The 21,908-nt window shown below is 37.1% G+C and overlaps 2 protein-coding genes across 2 annotated transcripts in view; one reads left to right on the forward strand and one right to left on the reverse strand.

Moving 5' to 3' along the window:
* Window positions 1–21,908, forward strand: part of ACAD11 (acyl-CoA dehydrogenase family member 11) — a 94,392-nt gene that overhangs the window by 44,986 nt on the left and 27,498 nt on the right. The gene's annotated exons all lie outside the window — the stretch shown is intronic.
* ACKR4 (atypical chemokine receptor 4) lies at window positions 1,068–5,129 on the reverse strand. The gene is made up of 2 exons (XM_063114072.1): window positions 5,077–5,129; window positions 1,068–2,614 (listed from the first exon to the last, which is right to left on the reverse strand). Exon 2 carries the CDS (start codon window positions 2,603–2,605, stop codon window positions 1,553–1,555), a length of 1,053 nt encoding a protein of 350 aa, XP_062970142.1. The 5' UTR covers window positions 2,606–2,614; window positions 5,077–5,129; the 3' UTR covers window positions 1,068–1,552.

Consider the following 21,908-nt stretch of genomic DNA (forward strand, 5'->3'; position numbering starts at 1 on the left):
ATAAAATTACTTACACATCACTAAGCATCAGGGAAATGCAAATCAAAACCACATTGAGATTTTATCTCACCCCAGTTAGACTGGCCATTGTCAAAAAGACAGAGAATAACAAATGCTGGCAAGGATGCGGAAAAAGGGGAACCCTCTTAACTGTTGGTGGGACTGTAAATTAGTGCAGCCATTATGGAAAGCAGTATGGAGGTTCCTTAAACAACTACAGACAGAACTGCTATATGATCCAACAATCCCACTGCTGGATGTATACCCAAAGGAATGGAAATCATCATGTTGAAGAGATACCTGCACTCCCATGTTTATTGCAGGTCTATTTACAATAGATCAGTAGAGTTGGGACCAACCTAAATGTCCATGGACAGACAACTGGATAAGGAAAATGTGTTACACACACACACACACACACACACACACACAAACACAGTGGAATACTTTGCTGTAAAAAAGAAAGAAGTTCTTCCATTCACAGCAACATGGATGAACTTAGAGAAAATTATAAGTGACGTAAGCCAGGCACAGAAAGAGAAATACTGCATGTCCTCACTCATAAGTGGGAGCTAAAGAAAAAGAAAGAAAGAAAGGAAAATACAACAATCACAATAATTCACTGAACTTTCAAAAGGAGAGAACAGAATTGAGGCCAACAGAAGTGGGAAAGGGGGAGGGTGGGATTTAGCAAGAAATTGGTAAAGGGCCACAAAAAATGCTTACAATGTGTAAGGTTGACTATACTAATTATCCTCATTTGAGTATCACATTATTGCACACAAGTATTGATATTCAACACTGTATTCCACAAATATGTACAATCAATTATGTTTCAATAAAAAAAATAGGAAAAAAAATTGTTTTGCTGCATAATTATTCAAGTACTAAAATTATGCAGGAAAATTGTTCTTGTATTAAAATTTAGATGATTGAAAATAATTATAAGTGCCTCAAAATGATCCTCTTTATTAGTCTGTTTTAGATGGTCTAACTTATAGCATAGTAGGCTTTTTTCTTTTTAAAAGCTTTTTTTATTTTTAAATTATTATAAATTCACAGGAAGTTACAAAAATAGTAAAGAATAGTCCTGAGTATCCTTCACCCAGTTTCCTGGAATGGTTCCATCTTACATAATTATGGTATAATATCAAAACCAGGAAACTCAAATTGGCACAATGTATGTGTATAGTTCTATGTCATGGTATCACATGTGTAGGTTGGTGTAATCAGTACTGCAATCAAGATGCAAAACTATTTCATCACCACAAAGATCTTCCTCTTTATAGCATAGTGGTTTTTATTTTTTTATTTTTTATGCCTGTCACTACTATTTTCCTGTATTGTTACTTTTAATTTTGAGGTTTTGTATACTTATCATCTTGTTTCCTCTTCTCCTTGGCTTCTATCCTTGCCCCACTCCTTAACCCTTTCTTTGTTACAAGTTGCAACCATAGTATTTGTGATTTCAGTGTCCGAATAATGCAGATGTTTTATCTGAGGGGAAGCATCATTCATGTGTATCCAAGCAAAAGGCAGAGCAGTTTTACATTTAAATGCTAAAAGTACTGGTTGGCTCTGTAGGACTCTCAGAATCGAAAGCAATCTCCTCCACATTTTGTCTTTGTCTTCTCCAGGACCCATATTTCTTGGCCACTTTCATAATGTAGTTTTTAAAAGAGGCTCCCATAAAAACATATAGGACTGGGTTGAGGCAGCTGTGAAAGAGTGCGATGCTCTCTGTGATTTGGATGGCAACATCCATGCGTTTGCTCAGGTCACAGTCGGTGATCAAGGAGTAGATGATGTCTATGGCTCGGCAGAACTTGACAATGTTATAAGGCAGCTGAGTGACAATGAAAACTATAACCACTGTGAGCAGAACTTTGAGGGGTCGAGATTTCTTAATGTTTGGTGTCTTGATGAGTGTCCTTGCTGTGATAAAGTAGCACACCCCCATAATAAGGAAGGGCACTACAAATCCGATGCAGATCTCTAGCATTTGAATCAGTGCTTTCATTGATGTTCCTAGGTGGTGAGGAAAGATGGGAATGCATCTATCATTGCCATTTACTGTGTAAAAAACCAGCTGGGGTATACTCAGCAGGATGGCAGCCATCCAGACACAGAAACAGATGATCCAGCCTGGTTTTCCCACTCCTGATTGACCAGGGGCTTTAGTTACTGCCGAGTATCTGTCTATGCTGATACAAGCCAGAAACTGCATTCCAGAGACAAAGTTTACTGTGTACAAGGCTGAAGTTACTTTGCACATCATTTTCCCTAAAACCCAACCATGAACTGCGTTAACTGCCCAAAAAGGCAGAGTGAAAAGGAGGAGTAAATCTGCCACTGCCAAATTCAGGATGTACACGTCTGTTTTGGTTCTCTGTTTCTTGTAATAGGTGTAAATTGCCACTACTATGGAATTTCCTGCAAGTCCAATGATGAAAGCTATCGTGAGGAAGGCAGGCAGGAAAATGCTTGCAAATTTTCTGACTTCTTCTTTTATGCAGATCACTTCGTACTGACTGTAGTCGTGAGTGCCATTCGTTTCATTTTCCTCATAGTAGTAATCTATTGACTGGTTCTGTTCCAAAGCCATGGCTGCAGTCTAGATGGCAAAAAGAGTACAGGATTCTCGTTTTAATAGTGCTTAAAAGGAAACAGTTTTATCCAGCACATGTTTTATTGTTTCCCCAGATAACAGATCTTTGCTGTAACATATCTGAGACTGAATCTGGCACTCTTTGAAATGCTTTAATGGGAGCCACATTGGAGCATATTCCCAAGATTAGTCATTCATTCTCTGTTTTTAAAACACTGTGTGTAGGAGCTGGGATTTACACAGGGATGATAAACATAAAATCCTGGGGAATTTTATAAATATTTAAATCCTATGTAAAAAGTTTTTAAAATATGAAAAATTTAGTCAGAGTTCAAATAAAAATAAAAAGTTTATAATCTTTACCTACATAACTTTGTGAGTCTTATGGAGTATATCTACCATAAATTAAATTAAAAATTTAAATAAATTATTTTATTTAAAATTTATTTTATTTTTTATTTTTATGTTACTTGTTTACAAATTTAATTTAAATAAGCTAAATAAATTTTCTCACCATTTGTACTGAATTTCACTAGTTAGTTTCCATAAAACAAGGTCTCCTTTGGTCAACTTCCCTCCAAAACCTATTACTAGTTGCTTATTGTAAACTATCTTTTGGTAGCACCACTGTCCTCCTCATTATCCAAGTTGTGATCTGCACCATCCTTGACTTCTCTCTTACCTTCACCCCTGATTTCTAAGCAGTCCCTACGTTCTGACTTTACCTTCCAAATACATCTGGAATCTGTCTCCTCCTTTTAATCTGCACTCTTTGGCACATGTGCACAATTTGACCATTGTGCTTCTCACCTGGCCTACTGAAGTATCTTTCTAACTGTTATCCTACTGTTGTGATTTCTCCTTACTACCTCTTCGTCAAAAACATTTTTCTTACTGCCACCCAACTGTTTCTATCTCTAAATTGCCAATTTGTCACTCCCCTACTGAGCTCCTCACCTGGAAGACACATCACTTCACCTGAAAGACATAACCCAAGCTCCTTAGCATGATGTCCAAGGCGCTCTCTGTAATGTGGTGCCACCCACCTCTCCGTACTCTGTGCCCCACATTGTAGACAATGCTAGTACTGATGTTCCAGCAGTTGTCTGGCACACACCACGCAGCAGCATGTGTCTGCATCAGTGCTCATTCTATTCTTTTATCTGACATAGTTTCCTGCCCTTCCCTTGAAGGGCCAATTCCTACTCAGTTAATTTGGATGTCACCTCCCCAGAAGAATCAAGTATCAATCTCTACATACCTCTCAAAGAAAAGATGTGTTTCCCAGACTACCTTGTCTCTCTGTGCTCTAAGTTCCCCAAAGTGTGATCTGTTTGATTTGTGTTTGTATTTAAAACCTTCTTACCATGCCTGGCACACACTAGCTTCTCAGTAAATATTTGTCAAATTAAAGTTTTTCCAGCAGGTATAAAGCTGTTACTCTGGGATGGATAGATGATATGCCAGAAATCTCCTGTCTCAACAAATTGTACTATATTGGCTATTAGCACCCCATAGTATTAAGATAAGCTTACATAGAATTCACAAGTTTTAAAATATACATAGTAATGACTTCCAATGTTGTTATTATAGTACTGAGTTTTGGTTTGCTTTTTTCTTTTTTTAGCCTTTCTTCCTTTTGATATTTTTATCCTTTGAAGAATTTTAAATAATCTTATGGAATCAGTAATGAAAACATTATTTTCAAAACAGTGTGTCAACTTATGGTACATTGTCAAAAGGACATTCTTATACTTGCTAATCCATTTTGAATGAGTAAAGCAAAGTAAAGAAGGCCCCCTGAGGAAAGATACCTCATAAAAGAACTGCTTTCATTACGCAAAAACCAGGTGCCAACAGTTTAAAATGATAATATTTATAATTCAGATTATTTGAAAAGTTCCAATCAGGAAGACTACTCTGGTCTACATTTTCTTATGCATTAATTATTAACACAATATGAACTTTGTTCTCTTTTTTTTTTCATCACAGAAGTGTTGAACCTGATGATAAGGAATAATATGAGCAAATAATATAAGATATTAAAGAAGTATATTTTTAGGAATTAACTTTACTGAAAATGTGAATAAATAATAGTAGGAATGGAAATTATTTGTGGAAATGATCCTTCTGGCAGATACATAGAAATACTTTTAAATGTCTTTACAATTAATATAAGGAAAAAATTAGTGTTTGTGAAAGAAAGCAGAAAAAAATGGTATAGCAAAACCTATTTTCTCATTATCAAAGTTTTACTGACAAGTAATGCTATTTAAAATGATACTCTCTTCTTGCTATATTCAGATTTTCATTTTAAAGTGTACAGCTGTTTTGAAATAGCACTTTTTGAACATGTAAACATTTAAACTTTTATGCATCAAGACTCCCACTCTATAGGTAAATATACAAAGTCTTTGGGCTTAAAGAAACATTATACCCAAGTCAGAATGAGGAAAGAAAGAACCAACCTGTGTCAGTCAGCAGAGGAGCTGTCTTGAGTGCAGAGTGAAATCAAATGCCCTCTCTAACTCCAACTGCTTTTGCGACTGCTTTTGTTTTCACTTTGCACCCCGCCTTTATCTTGCATCCAGGAGGGCTTTCCTGAAATTTAACCTTGTGAGCACTTGATTTTCTTATTTTTTTGTAAAACCATCCTGTGAAGTCAAATTTAAGTTCTTAAGTGTCCTAGGTAACAAATCTGAAAGAATTCCATCTTATTTTTAAAACTAAAACCTTTTAGAGTTTCCTGTAGGGAATAAGTGCCTGCAGCTAAGCAACTGACTGCCAAACCAAAAGGAGAATCCATCCCAGCGCATTCAGGCAGCCAGCCAGCGAGCCCTTGTAGAGGTCCTCTCTCAAGTTATCTCATCTAGTAAAGAAAACAAAAATGATTTTAACCCAGAGAATTATCTTTTTGAAGATTAAATTATGAAAGACTAAATTATAAGTAATCATTAGGCATTTGTAGTAGAACTTAATATTTTTATGCCACATCATTTAATATTTTACTTAATCTATTAGTCCCTTCCTGGCTTCATTGTACCCTTTCTCTGTCCTTGACCCAGAATGTGTCTTCCCCCATGGATTTAAATTCTTTTGCCTTCTTGTAACCTCTTTCTTCAAAGGCCGGAATATATACCTTCAAAATCTTTCTGTCTAGGGAGGCTGTTTATTTTTCCCACACTTCCAAACAAACAGAAGAGAAAGAAGAGAAACATATGCAAATTTGGCCTTCGTGGTCTATTTGAACTTGATTCGCCTCACATTTGCATGGCAGTTGCTTTATTTATTTTCTCATGCAAGGCCAGGCTCAGTCTCCACCTGCAGGTTATTTCAGACCCGTGTCATTTTTTCTCCAAGTAACTGACCTAACTAACCCTCTTGTTGATTGACAGAAGAGCCTCATTAGGGCCTCTGTGTTCCTTTATATACCCTCAGAATATGGCTGAGGGTACAGCCAGATTCTCCTCCTTGTTATCTACCACTCTTTGAAGAAGCATCATCTGCATACAGCTAAACCAGCTCACCAAGAAAAAAAAAAGTGCCTGGATTTGTGGCGTTTGCTATTTTCCATGGTGTAACTATTCCCACCATGACCAATTTCAAGCTACCAACATAAAGTCACTGAATGCAAAGTTGCTAAGAGGTGAACGTAATTAGCATTCCTAAGCAGGCTCTAGCACAGTTCTTCCAAAAGAGGCATCCCCTCTCCCTACCATGACTGATCATTCCTCTGATCTCTTTCTACCTTCTAAAGGATACTGCTCTTAATGTTATCCCTGCCGAGGCTAGACTATCTGGTCTCTCCTCTTACCTCTTATTCTTCATGATCTTCTATGTATTGGGGCAGGAGGAAAGGAGCAAGCAACCCTCCACTGAATTCTCACAGTGGCCTACAAGATCCCACAGGTCTGCTACCATCCCTCATTGTCTCTCTGATCTCACTTCCTACTACTTGCTCCTTTGCCCACTTGTTCTGCCACATCACTCTCTTTGCTATTTTGAAGCACACCGGGCACAGTCCTGCTCAGGGCTTTCATGCTGGCTTTTCTGTTTGCCTGGAATGTGCTTTCTCTTAATATTTGCAAGGCTTATTCCCTCATCTCTTTCAAGTCTTTGCCCAATCATCACCTTCTCATTGGCCTACTGAAATAGGCCTTTGCCCACCTATACTCCCAATCCACCTTACCCATTGCACTAACTATATTGTAATGTACCGTATCATTTATAGTATGTTTTCTGTCTACTGTCTCTCACCCTGTATTAGAATGTAAGCTTCATCAGAACAAAGACTTTAGTTTGCTTTGTTCACTGATATATCCTAAGTGCCTAGAACAGTGCCTGGCACGTAATAGGTGCTCAATAAATATTTTGAATTAATAAAAAATCCTACTGTTTATTTTGATTATTATCCCATTTTACTTGCCCTTGATACGATACTTGTGCTTCTTTAATGACTAGTCTATGACTGCAGCCTCCATAATTATCAATTACATAATTTCTTTGATCTATCTGTATGATATACAAGACTAACTTGTGGGTCTTTGCACTTACTGTTACTCCTATCTAAAATACTCCTCCAATTCCACTTTAGATCCCTAACTCCTATTTAGGATTCAAATTCAGGTCTGACCTTATCATTAATTAATCCAGGAAGCCTTTGTAACCCTTCTAGATTATATCAAATATACCTACTCTTTATTCCTATAGCACCAACTCACTCTATTGTTAGTACTTATTAAAATTTTGTCTTCCATAGCTATCTTGTACCCTGCTGTATCTGCAGCATTTAGCTTATCCTCCACAGACATGTAAGTTCAGCAGTGGAGCTGGAATTTTGAATTCAGTTCTTTAGTCTTAAACTTTCCATTTTATCATACTAGCTCGTATACATCTTTGTTATTCCATGATCCCATCTATTATAGAATCTTGATACTGTTTTATAGATATTTGAAATTATCCTCTCTTTCCCTTGTTTACCCCTCCCCCAACTACCACATGCTTTCTTATAAATAGCATTCCTTTCTTGTAAATCGGTTTTAATACTATAATCTTTACATCTTTTGAATTTGCATATCATTTTTGCTAACTCAAACACATACCAGCCCTTGGGGCATAAAAGATCTCAGGATGGAGCAGCTTCTAGTAGTATGTGTATGAATGCTGTGAATAAATCATGGTGAAGCTAGCTCACTGGCAGGCCTTTCCAGTATTTTCCTCTTCTCCAGACAAAACTAGGAGAGATGGTGGTAATGGGGGGAGATTTGACAAAATATAAAAGGCAATCACGGGCCGAGCCCGTGGCGCACTCAGGAGAATGCGGCGCTGGGAGCGTGGCGAGGCTCCCACTGCGGGTTCGGATCCTATATAGGAATGGCCAGTGCACTCACTGGCTGAGTACGGGTCATGAAAAAGACAAAAAATAAAAAATAAAAAATAAAAGGCAATCACATATATTGAAGAATAGGGAGAGGTATCGCTCACCTTTGGCAAGTTTTCAAAGTACTGACTTTATGTTTCTTTAGTGCCTTCTTTTCTGTACCTCTCTTCCACTTCTACTCATATCCCTAAGAACTGAGTCCTTATGATTTCAGTTTGCTGCTCACCACAAATGGTCTCCCACTCTTACCTTTCCTGACATAGCAATGTCCCTTGTTCCTGAAGAATCTTTATTTCCACACCCCTTCTCATCCCTCCTCCTCTAGTGTCATTTTCCTCAGTAATAGATGTTTGGAAAGCAATTTGTCTAAACTATATACTACATTATCACTGAAAATATCATTGATATTTACATGTGTATTGAGCATTTAAATAATCTTATGATTTCTCTTAATTGTCTGTATTATATATTGAATTCATGTTGTATATGATTTTTTTACTTAACATTTTTGCTTGAAAAAAATCCTTAAGTTATTCCAAACTCACTATAAATGGTATTTTTTGTAGCTAAATAGTATCTTGTTGTATGGATTATTATAATTTGCTTTACCATTCTCCTATCATAGACCTTTTAGAACTGTTATTACAAATAATGTTATGGAGAGCATCTTTGTAGATATTGGAGGAAACTGAACTTAATCTAATCTTACTGTAGAATGTTGAAGAATGTTACTAACCAAATATAACTATCCCTTTTTTTCTTACACAAAAGATAGCATTCTTACTATTCACACTGAATAATAATCCTGGAGTTCTTTCGTATCAGTGCACAGAAAGCTGCTTTATTCTTTTTAGAACAGTTCCATTATGTGGACATATCACATTGTAGTTCAACAATCTGCTCTTGTTGAACAGCCTCCTATTGTCTCCTATAGGATTATGCCCATTTCTTTGAAAATACAAACAATGCTACTGCAATGAATAATCTTGTTCATCTGTCATTTTATACAGAAACGTCTGTATCTGTAGTATAAACCCCAGAAGTTGAATTCATGGGTCAAATATTAAATGAATCCATAATTTTGGTGGATATTGCCCAATTCTGGTAATGTGGGATGGTATTACTTTGTTCTTCCACTAGTAATGTATGGAAGTGCCTATTCCGCTAAAACCTTGCCGTCAGAATGTGCTGTTTTACCACCCCTTTGTTTTCTAAATGACTTTTGACAGATTCGGTATTTCCTTACCCTGCCCTTGCCAGTCATATGTAAAATACTGGATAATAAACTGCTGTAGAGTATTATCTTTGCTAGTTAATAGGTAAAATGGCATTTCATTATTGCTTTACTCTGCATGTATTTGATTTGTGATAAAGTTAAACGTTTTAAAAAACCTCTTTATTCTTATTTTCTCTTTTTACAGTTGTGTTCTGCCCATTTTTACACTGACTTTTAGGTATTCTTTATATTCTAAGGATATCAGTATTGTATACATTTTATCATAAATGTTGAAATATTTTCCCCAAATTGGTTTTTGCTTTTTAATTTTGTTTTTTAATGTACAACAGTTGTATGTAGACAAACTGATCTTTTCCTTTTGATTTCATTTATCATTTTTAAGATTTAAAACTCTTTCCAATCCAGAGATTTGATAAATATTAGATTATTTTTCTTCTTTTTTTATGGTTTACGTATTTAAATTATTTTAAAAAATTTAACTCTGATCTACTTGGAATTTTGATCCAGTCATGTTCTGTAATAACAACAGCAATAGCAGCAGCATGTAACATTTATTAAATACTTATTAGTTAGATATAAACCTTCCTAGAGGTTGATTCAGTGAATTTCAAGTGGTCTTTCCCCCATTAAAATTAACACATGCTTCAAGACAACACATGGGATTATTATTTTTTTTATTACCTATGGAATTGTATGATAAACATTGTTATATACAAGTGAGAATTTTATTGTAAATGGTGTTTAACTCAAAATGGTTTTTATTTCAATTTGAATTGTTAATATTAAAGCTAAAACCAAATGAAGTTTAAGTATTTCAGCTCAGAAATTCAATGAGGGTAGAAGAAACAGCCTTGAGGCTTTGTGGATGACTAACTGTGCTTTGTATTACGTAATTGTTTCTATCACTTCCTTAATTGTTACAGACCACATTCATACCAAATAGTCATGTTTTTTTCTCCTCTTGTCAACTTACCTTTTTTGTTAGAAAATGATTTTATTTGATAACCATGTGGTTGTAAGAGGCTAAGAAATTAAAAATTATCAGCAAACATCAGGGAGATGTAATTTTCAGCCTGACAATTCTGGCACTTAAACAGTCTTGAAATACCACAGAGCCTAGATTACAAACAATCTTTTTATCTTTGTCATGTGTTTTCATTCACAAAGGTCTGTGACACAGCAGATATGTTTAAATGTTCTCTGGTCTATTCAGATTTCCCCTAATATATTTCACTTATGACATTTGGCATCCTGTTCATTAACTAAAATGATAAAAAAGAAAAAAAAAAAAACTCTTTAGAAGAAGGGTGTTTCAGCTGCTGCACCTGCCAAATTCTGCTTACAGCAAAGAGGAGATGATATATTTGTGAGGGGTTTTTCTTATTTTTCTGAATCATTAAGTTTAAGTCAAAATATTTCAAATTTTACAAATTACGCACCCACCCTTACTTCCTCTATTTAACGATTACAAAAAGAGAGCCAAGTTAGAAGTTTTATTTTCTAGAATCTGAATTGTTCTCCATATTAGATTGAGCAAGGCAGAATCAAAGAATTATTTGCCTTGTTTCTTGATTTTCTTCAGAATTTACCTGTCTGAAATCTATTGGGCATTTATATAATGCTGGGGCAATAGTATTTCATGATAGAAAGAACAAGGCAAGAAATGATATTAGGAAGTATTAGAGAAAAAATATATGTATTCTGAATATTAGAAAAAGAGGGCTTCTCCTTCCCCCTTCTTCCATCCATTTCCTTCCTCTTTCCCCTCTCCTCTCCCTCCCAACTGTTCTGCAACATCCTAGAATGTAAAAAATATTAATAAAATTACATTTTCTTTAAAAAAAAAAAAGAAAGAAAGAAAGAAAAAGGGCTTTGCCCCAGAATTCAAAGGAATTGTAGAGAAAATTTTACTTTTTAAAGATTTTATTGTGTGTTATTTCAGACCAGTAAAACCTTAAAAGATTTACCTAAAATGTTCTTGAGTGCCAGGATGAAAAGGAAAGTTCTCTAATGAAAATGAACCCCAAATATGCCTCATGTCCTAATCTGACTTTCAGAAGTACACCCACCAAGGAGACAATGCATTATGTGGGACAAAGTAACCTCAGCCCTTCAGCCAATAGGCCTCACGGTAGCGGTCAACACTTCCTACAACTAAAAACCACAAAAACAGCCCCAAGAAGAAAAATATCCATTTGAAAAATTAAAAGTGAGCCACTCTGTAAAAGATCCTTCCTCTATAATGTCTAACTAAAAATCAAAGCATGCTTGCATATTATTGCACAGCTAGGGCCAATGAAGGGTAAAAATTTCCTACAGCTGAGCATTTTCAGATAAGGAATTCTAGCTGAGATCCACAATGAAATGTAAGTATTATAATCTGCTGTTGAATCATCCTAAATTCTTTGGGTTATTTAAGAATCTAATTCTCAGATTAGTGCACTTCATTTTTGTCTTAGTTTATTTGGGCTGCTGTAACACAATACTATAAACTGGGTAGCTTATAAACAATGGAAATTTATTCTCACAGTTTGGGAGGCTGGGAAGTCCAAGACCAGGTTTCTGGTGAGGACTCTCTTGCTCTTAGATGGCACCTTCTTGCTGTGTCCTCATGGTAGAAGGGATGACCACATTCCCTCAGGCCTCTTTTATAAGGATGTTAATCCCATTTTAATCATCAAATCTCCTCCTTTAGGACATAATTACCTCCCCAAGGCTCCAACTCCAAATACCATCAAGTCATGGTTAGGATTTCAACATATGAATTCAGCAGGGGGTGGGGAGGACACAAACATTCAGGCCATAGTAATTTTTTTTAACCTGTTAGCACCTTTAAAACTCAGAAAGACACACTCTTATGAATAAAAACAATGATACACAGTTTGGAAATTCAGACAAGTTTCAATAAATGAGGACAGTCAAGTAGACTCACGATGAAAAGTATGACATCTGAGACTTTTACAACTTTGAAATATGTGAATGAGGGATTTTTTTTTTCTCTTTGGGCAAATGAAAATGGTCCTTTCAGAAGTGACTAAAAAGTAGATTCCAGTAAATTGAAGAAACCCAAATTACAATCATTTTAAAACTATTTCATTTTAATGTTTATATTTTACTTTGCATGTATAATTCACAGTACAGAAAAATTGAGGGGATAAGAATTTTAAGCTTGTGGTTTTATTGGTTTTGAAATTTTAGAGCATCTGTGATTTCTAATTCTGCTTATACGACCATATTTAGAGGTGAGCATTGCATTTCTCAAACTTCAGCTGAAAAATATATTCATATTCAAATATACATGATTATATAAGAAACTATCACACTGGGTAGATGAAGACCTGGTTTTTGTAAAGTTTAAAGGCAAGAACTCTAGGGGAGTTCCCCTTCTCCTAGGGTTGGAGTGTTGGAGTAAACACTTAAAATTGACCTTCCCACATATAATAGTTAAAGAGCTACAAAAAAAAAAAAATAACTACCTGAAATTCTCTGAGGAATGAACAAAAGCAAGCTGATTTTGTAGGGGAGTCAAAACGTGGAAGATGAGATAGGCACAGGTGAGTTTTCCATTTTTAGACTTTAGCCTGAGAACATAGTGTGGTACCAAAAAGCTGAAGCTTCTCTGGAAAACTCAGGTGTCTGTGTCCTGGGGAGCCAGAGGACAGTATCAGGGGTAGCCATTGCTGTGGAAAATAAGCGGGGTGGGTGATTATTCCTAAAAAGGAGAAAGCTAGAAAAGGGAGCTCTGGTAAACTTTGTCCAGGTCTGTGGCTAACTTCTGAACCAAAGTCATGCACAGGGCAAACTCAAAGCATATCACAGCTAAGTAACGAACTAAATTGAAAATTGTTATTCTACCCACCTAACTGAGACAGACTCTGCAGTTCTACTCTACCTAAGTTAATGGCCTGATAAAATAAAAATATCAGCCCTTTTTGGAGGAATATGACAAAATCCAGAGTTTTAAGACAAAAGATTGACAATGTCCAGAATACAATCTGAAATTTCTCAACAAATGAAGAATAAGGAAGATGTGGCCCATTTTCAAAGGGAATGGCCAACCCCCAAATGAGTCAGATATTGGAATTATGGGACAAGGACTTAAGACCGCTGTTATAAGTTTGCTCAATGCGATTAAGAAAAATAAAAAGATAGGAAATATCAGAAGAGAAATAGAAAACATAAAAAAGAACCAAACAGACATATTACAACCAAAAGTAAAATATCTGAAAATAAATTCACAATAGTCATAATGGAGATGACAGAAGAAAGAGTTAATGAAAATAGACTGATGGAAATTATCCAATTTGAAGAAAAAATTGAAAGAAACAGAGTCTTAGGGACTCTTTAGTGAAAAGGTCTGAAATGTGTGTAACTGGAATTCCAGAAGAAGAGGAGAGAGGGAGAGATTAATATTTTTAAAAAGAACAATAAGAGAAAATCTTCACGACATTGGTCTGGGCTGTGATTTCTTGGATATGACCCAAAAGTATAGGCAAACACAAGCAAAAATAGACAAATGGTATTGCATCCAACTAAAAAGCTTTTGTACAACAAAGGAAACAATAAAGTGAAGATAAACCACACATTGGGAGGCAAATATTTGCAAATCATATATAGGATAAGGGGCCAATCTTCCAAACAATAAGAGGAACTCAAACCAGTCAATAATAAAACAAAAATGCGTAAAAATGGGAAAGGACTTGAATAGACATTCCTCAAAAGAAGACATACAAAAAGGCCAACAGATACATGAAAAAAAAAAAAAGCTCAACATCTCTAATCATTAGAGAAATGCAAATTAAGACTACAGTGAGATATCATGTCACACCTGTTACATTGGCTATTATCAAAAAGATGAAATACAAGTGTTGGTGAGGGTGTGGAGAAAAGGGAATGCTTATACCTTGTCGGTGGTATTGTAAGTTAGTACAGCCATTTTGTTACTTTTGTTTTTTATTTAAATTTATTAATTTGTTTTTTACATTCTAAGATATTGTGGAGCAGTTGAAGGGGAAGGAGAGAGGGGAAGGGGGAAATAGGATGGGAGAAGGAGGAAGTGGGGATGGTCAAGGCCCATGGCACCTTCCTCATTCCTGCATGGGAGACCAGGGGGCTTCTAGCGGTAGCTCAGTTATTGCTGGGCTGGATGGAGATGTCAGGGAGGTGTGGCCGAAGACTTCGGCCACCCACCACCCCGGCTCAGGAGCCAGGGTGTTTCCAGTGATGAATTGGTGCTCATTGCTGGGCTAGTTTCAGATGTTGGGGGACATGGCCAAGCCCAGTGGCCCACCCCCACTACCCCAACTTGGGAGCCCAGGGCACTTCCAGCGGCGGCTTGGTGGTTGTTGCTGGGCTGGTTGCAGATGTTGGCATGGCATGGCTAAGGCCCTCAGCTGCCCACCACCCCAGCTCAGGAGCCCAGGGTGCTTCTAGCAGCAGCTCAGTTGGTCATCAGTGGGCTGGTTGCAGATGTCAGGGGTTGTGGCTGAAGCCCTTGGCACCCAATCACCCCAGCTCTGGAGCCCAGGGTATTTCCTGCCATGGCTCAGTGGTCATTGCTAGACTGGTTGCAGATGTTGGGAGAGCATGACTGTGGCCCTTGGTCCCCCACTGCCCCAGCTTAGGAGCCTGGGGCACTTCCAGTGGCAACCTGGTGGTCATCGTTGGGCTGGGTGTGGTCAGCAGGGGGGCATGACTGAGGCCCCCAGCCCTCCTCCCTCCCTTAATTGGGGGCTCAGGGGACTTCCAGTCCTTCTAGGTTTTATAGGTGTTCTTTGGTGGTGTTAGACCTTTACTAGTTGATATCAAACTTTGTCTCTGATCTGTGGGTATTTTGTTTTTTCTTTCAGTTCCGTGTTGGATTATTCACTGTTCCCACCACTTAACTCTGCACTGGAACTAATTTGTTTTCCTTTGGTTACTTCTAAAATGGGGGAACTTCCTGTGGGGACCAGCACTTGAGCCCTGTAGTTGAGCTAAATTGCTGCTTTGCCGCTGATTCCCTGGGGAAAGCTTTTTGTGTAGCTCAGGTTTTAATTCTTGACCTCGTATGTACTTCCGGGTCTTGTGAGTTCTGGTACATGTGGGTTGTGTGGGAACTCTGGCCTTGGCCTGAGTCTTTTCAGTAAACTGCACTCCGTGCAGTTCTGTATTTCTGACCAGTCTCCACTGAGTGGTCCTGCGCTGATTGGGAGGCAGGTCAGCTGTCCCTGCTGTGCCCCAGTGCTTCCCTGGTGGGCCCATCTCCCCTGCTGCCAGCACTTCAAACACTTTCCATGTGACGGGCCATGTGCCATTCCCTTGTGATGACTCACCGGCCTCTGAGTGGCTCCTTTTTTCAGTTGTCTGTGGCCCCTGGCTCCTAGGTGGGTCCCCAAGAACCCTATTAGTGGTCTTGCTGGCCTGGGGGCCACCAAGGCCCTCTTCTCTCCTGATGCCTCCAAGTAACTTCATATGAAGGGCACCGCAGCGGCTTTTGCCAGCTCTTGCTCCGTGCACTCACCAGCTCAAGGCTTGATGCGGCTAGTAGCCCCAGCTTGGCTGTCATTGTTTTTTAATAGTTGTAAATTGGTTGATTTGTGGGAGAGAGTGATGCTGGGGACCACCTATTCTGCCATCTTGACCAGAAGCCAGTATGGCCATTTTTGAAAACAGTATGGAGGTTCCTCAAAAATCTAAAATTAGAAACACCATGTGGCACTAGAGCTCAGGGGAAGAGGAGGAGAGACCTACAGAGTGCACAAAGGCAGGAAAAGCCCCGATGAGAGAAAGAAAAAACGCTCCAATCATTTCAAATCCCAGCCACTTCAAGGAACTCCACCCAGAGGAACTGAAATCAGTATGTCAAAGAAATATCTGCACTCTTATGTTCATTGCAGCATTATTCATAATAGCCAAGATATGGAATCAACCTAAATGTCCGTCAGTGGAAGAATGGATTAAAGAAATGTGGTATATATACAGGATGGAATATTGCCTTAAAAACAAACACAAAAGGAAAATGAAATTCTGTCATTTGCAACAATATGGGTGAAGTAGGAAGACATGTTAAGTGAGGTGAGTCAGGCACAGAAAGATGAATACCATATGATCTAACTTACATGTAGAATCTAAAAACGCCAAACTCGTAGGAGAGTAGAATGATGGTTACCAGGGGCTGGGTGGACAGGGGAAGGGTTGATGTTGGTCAATGGGTGCAAAATGTCAGTTAGATAGGAATAAGTCTGGAATTGTATTGTACAGCATGGTGACTATTGTTAATAATAATGTACTGTATATTTCAAAGTAACTAAAATGGAGGGTTTTAAGTGTTCTCACCACAAGGAAATGATAAATATTTGAGGTGATGAATATGCTAGTTAGCCTGATTTGATCATTTCACAATATATACATATATCAAAACATCACATTGTACCCTATGAATATATACAATTATTACTTACTAAATAAAAATAAAATAAAACTTAAAAACAAAACTCTAAAAATTCTAAAACTGCCATTTATTATTAGTTGATAAAAAGTAAGTGTGCTTAACCTGAATTAAGGGCCTTTGTTATCTAATGTCAGTTTACATACTACAGACTTTTTGAGGCATTGTATTCTACTTGAACATTACATTTTTCTCAGTTATATTTATGAAAATGCTTGCATTTTTCTTTTAATGAAAAACAGATTTATTTCTTTTCAATATAATAGCTTCCCATTTTATTTTATTTGAAACAATTGAATTTAGAAATGAGATTATGTTCAAATTCCCAGAAGAGTGAAGAAAATGGTTTTGGTTTCTGTCTCATACATAATACAGACAATAAATCATGTATTGGGGAAGAAAATGGGAGACAATTTGCCTAACATATTAGTTATCTGATTACAGTGTAGCATCTATTGGCCAGATTAAAATTTTTTTCCTTAATTTCCTGTTCCAGTTAATTAAAAGGCCTCTCCCTTCCTTCCTAGTCATAGATAAAATCACATATACGTGTATATGATTGCGTATTCTTACAATTCTGATGGTTGCAACTTTGGAGAAAACAGTCTTGTGATTCAGGCTCTAAGTCAGTCCAAGGTAAATCCGTATCCCACCATCAGCTTGGTGATGAACAGAATCACCCATTTTAGGTACACTGCCTTCCTCCCTAACCTCTTTTTTCCAGATTAAATCTATTTTAGGTATTTTTATCAGTTTAAGTGTTTTATCAGGCTTAGTGTACATGTAGGATTTCTGAAGGTGTGTATTATCACATAGAAGTGTGGAAATGCCCCAGTATAAGCGTGAAATGACTCCTCCACAGCCTGCAGATTAAATGTTCAGATTAAAAGGTTAGGAAAGAAAAATAAAGAAAACGTATTATAGTTCATTTAGCAAGCTTCTCAGTCTCCTTCTCCTACAATTGGGATCTACAGATTTGTTTACAAAATGGTAGGTTAGTTTCTTCTTTAATGTTTTTTAAAGTTATTGTTATTATTATCCAATTAGAAACCATAACAAATGAGAAAATATCCAAGAGCATACTGTTTCCTCTTCCTCCACATCCCAATACCATACCCTAGAGAAAACTCTTTTAACTGTTTCTGGTTTTAGTTCTCTGGTTTCTCCTATAATTTTAGGTAAAATGCTTTTTTCTCTCTCTCAATTTATTCATTTTATACACTATCCATTGGCTGTCCAATTTGAGAAGTAACAATTGAGCTCATTTATACTATAACTCTCTGCCCTTTCTTAATGTAGATATTTTATTATTTTAATTTTTTAATTTTTTTAAACCTTAAATAACTGTTGTCTCTCTGCATCCTCATTTGACAGAATCTCTTCAAATGAAGAGATTCAAGGTCTGCTTTCTAATACAAGGATATGAATTCTCTTACCCTCTTCTCTATGTTTTTCCTTCCCTTCCTTATTGTAACATGCATCAGCTGCAGCTTCTACTTCTGCGTTGTTAGGATTACTAACATTTATGTTCTTTCTTGCAACCGCAATCATTGCTGACCAAAGGATGACTCCACACTTTGTAAACCAGCACAAAGCACTTAACTTATAGGACTATGTAAATACTGTTCAATGTTGGTCTAAGTAGTGTGTTAGATTTTGTGTCATTCTGTAACTAATGCAATATAAAATCATCTGGGCCATTCTAAGAAATGTTTCTACCATCAAGGTTAACTAGGTACACTCTGTATTTTACTTAAATTCATGCCATATGATATTTGTTTTATATTTGGATCACAGTTCACTTGTACATTTAAAAATTGTTCTCCTGGAGTTTCTAACTGCCATTTTTCTTTAATTGCATCATTTGCTTTTATATCTCCTTCCCCTTAACACGTGCACCTCTAAATTGCATCTTTAATTCTACTGACTGACTTTCTTTTCTGAAGCCCTCTCTCTTGAAATCTTTAGTCTTCCTTTTCCAGTCTCGACTGATTATCCTAGGATTTCCTACAATCTGGAATGATTATCATTTAGGCATACCTTGGTGCAATTATCCTAGGATTTCCATATATTTCTTTCCTAAGACCCACTATCTTTTTTTTTTTTTTAATTTCATTTTGTCGATATACATTGTGGCTGATTATTGCTCCCCATCACCAAAACCTCCCTCCCTTCTCCCTCCCCCCCTCTCCCCCAACAATGTCCTTTCTGTTTGCTTGTCGTATCAACTTCAAGTAATTGTGGTTGTTATATCTTCTTCCGCCCCCCCCCCGGTTTTGTGTGTGTGTGTGTGTGTGTGTGTGTGTGTGTGTGTGTGTGTGTGTGTGAATTTATTTATTTATTTATTTATCTATTTTATTATTTTTTTTTTTAATTTTTATTTTGTCGATATACATTGTGGCTGATAGTTGCTCCCCATCACCAAAACCTCCCTCCCTTCTCCCTCCCCCCCTCCCCCCCAACAATGTCCTTTCTGTTTGCTTCTCGTATCAACTTCAAATAATTGTGGTTGTTATATCTTCTTCCCCCCCCCGGTTTTGTGTGTGTGTGTGTGTGTGTGTGTGAATTTATATATTAATTTTTAGCTCCCACCAATAAGTGAGAACATGTGGTATTTCTCTTTCTGTGCCTGACTTGTTTCACTTAATATAATTCTCTCAAGGTCCATCCATGTTGTTGCAAATGGCAGTATTTCATTCGTTTTTATAGCTGAGTAGTATTCCATTGTGTAGATGTACCACATTTTCCGTATCCACTCATCTGATGATGGGCATTTGGGCTGGTTCCAACTCTTGGCTATTGTAAAGAGTGCTGCGATGAACATTGGGGAACAGGTATACCTTCGACTTGATGATTTCCATTCCTCTGGGTATATTCCCAACAGTGGGATAGCTGGGTCGTATGGTAGGTCTATCTGCAATTGTTTGAGGAACCTCCATACCATTTTCCATAGAGGCTGCACCATTTTGCCATCCCACCAACAATGTATGAGAGTTCCTTTTTCTAAGCAACCTCGCCAGCATTTATCGTTCAGAGTCTTTTGGATTTTAGCCATCCTAACTGGGGTTAGATGGTATCTCAGTGTGGTTTTGATTTGCATTTCCCGGATGCTGAGTGATGTTGAGCATTTTTTCATATGTCTGTTGGCCATTTGTATATCTTCCTTAGAGAAATGCCTACTTAGCTCTTTTGCCCATTTTTTAATTGGGTTGCTTGTTTTCTTCTTGTAAAGTTGTTTGAGTTCCTTATATATTCTGGATATTAATCCTTTGTCAGATGTATATTTTGCAAATATTTTCTCCCACTCTGTTGGTTGTCTTTTAACTCTGTTAATTGTTTCTTTTGCTGTGCAGAAGCTTTTTAGTTTGATATAATCCCATTTGTTTATTTTTCCTTTGGTTGCCCGTGCTTTTGGGGTCGTATTCATGAAGTCTGTGTCCAGTCCTATTTCCTGAAGTGTTTCTCCTATGTTTTCTTTAAGAAGTTTTATTGTTTCGGGGTGTATATTTAAATCCTTAATCCATTTTGAGTTGATTTTAGTATATGGTGAGAGGTATGGATCTAGTTTCATTCTCCTGCATATGGATATCCAGTTATACCAGCACCATTTGCTGAAGAGGCCGTCCCTTCCTCAGTGACTAGGCTTGGTGCCTTTGTCAAAGATCAGATGGCAGTAAGTGTGTGGGGTGATTTCTGGATTCTCTATTCTATTCCATTGGTCAGTGTGTCTGTTTTTATGCCAGTACCATACTGTTTTGGTTATTATAGATTTGTAGTATAGCTTAAAGTCAGGTAGTGTTATGCCTCCAGCTTTATTTTTTTTGCTCAGCATTGCTTTGGCTATGCGTGGTCTTTTATTGTTCCATATAAATGACTGGATAGTTTTTTCCATTTCTGAGAAAAATGTCTTTGGAATTTTGATGGGGATTGCATTGAATTTGTATATCACTTTGGGTAGTATGGACATTTTCACTATGTTGATTCTTCCAATCCAAGAGCATAGGATATCTTTCCATCTTCTTGTATCCTCTCTAATTTCTCTCAGCAGTGGTTTGTAGTTCTCATTATAGAGATTTTTCACCTCCTTGGTTAACTCAATTCCTAAGTATTTTATTTTTTTGGTGGCTATTGTAAATGGGCAGGCTTTCTTGATTTCTCGTTCTGCATGTTCACTATTGGAGCAAAGAAATGCTACTGATTTTTGTGTGTTGATTTTGTATCCTGGTACTGTGCTGAAATCATTTATCAATTCCAAGAGTTTTTTTGTAGAGGTTTTAGGCTGTTCGATATATAGGATCATGTCATCTGCAAACAGGGACAGTTTGACTTCCTCTTTTCCAATCTGGATGCCCTTTATTTCCTTCTCTTCTCTGATTGCTCTGGCTAGTACTGCCAACACTATGTTGAATAGGAGTGGTGAGAGTGGGCATCCTTGTCTAGTTCCTGTTCTTAAAGGAAAAGCTTTCAGCTTTTGCCCATTCAGGATGATATTGGCTGTAGGTTTGGCATATATGGCTTTAATTATGTTGAGATACTTTCCCTCTATACCTAACTTATAGAGGGTCTTTGTCATGAATGAGTGCTGAATTTTATCAAATGCTTTTTCAGCATCTATAGAGATGATCATATGGTCCTTGTGTTTGAGTTTATTAATATGGTGTATCACATTTATTGATTTGCGTATGTTGAACCAACCTTGCATCCCTGGGATGAATCCCACTTGATCGTGATGAATAATTTTACGTATGTGTTGCTGTATTCTGTTTGCTAGTAATTTAGTGAGGATTTTTGCATCTATATTCATCAAGGATATTGGCCTGTAGTTTTCTTTTTTGGTTATATCTTTACCTGGTTTTGGTATCAGGATGATGTTTGCTTCATAGAATGAGTTTGGGAGATTTGCGTCCGTTTCAATCTTTTGGAATAGTTTGTAAAGAATCGGTGTCAATTCCTCTTTGAATGTTTGGTAAAATTCTGCTGTGAATCGATCTGGTCCTGGGCTTTTCTTTGTTGGGAGCCTTCTGATAACAGCTTCAATCTTCTTTATTGTTATTGGTCTGTTCAAATTTTCTACGTCTTCACGGTTCAGTTTTGGGAGCTTGTGTGTGTCCAGAAATTTATCCATTTCCTCCAGATTTTCAAATTTGTTGGCGTATAGTTGTTTATAGTAGTCTCGAATGATTCCTTGTATTTCAGATGAATCAGTTGTAATATCGCCTTTTTCATTTCTAATTTTTGTTATTTGAGTCTTCTC

Source organism: Cynocephalus volans, chromosome 11 (genome assembly GCF_027409185.1).
Source record: "Cynocephalus volans isolate mCynVol1 chromosome 11, mCynVol1.pri, whole genome shotgun sequence".
Taxonomy (NCBI): Eukaryota; Metazoa; Chordata; class Mammalia; order Dermoptera; family Cynocephalidae; genus Cynocephalus; species Cynocephalus volans.

Excerpts from the sequence above, each read along its gene's own strand:
- ACKR4 (XM_063114072.1), bottom strand. The coding sequence starts at position 2,605 with ATGGCTTTGGAACAGAACCAGTCAATAGATTACTACTATGAGGAAAAT.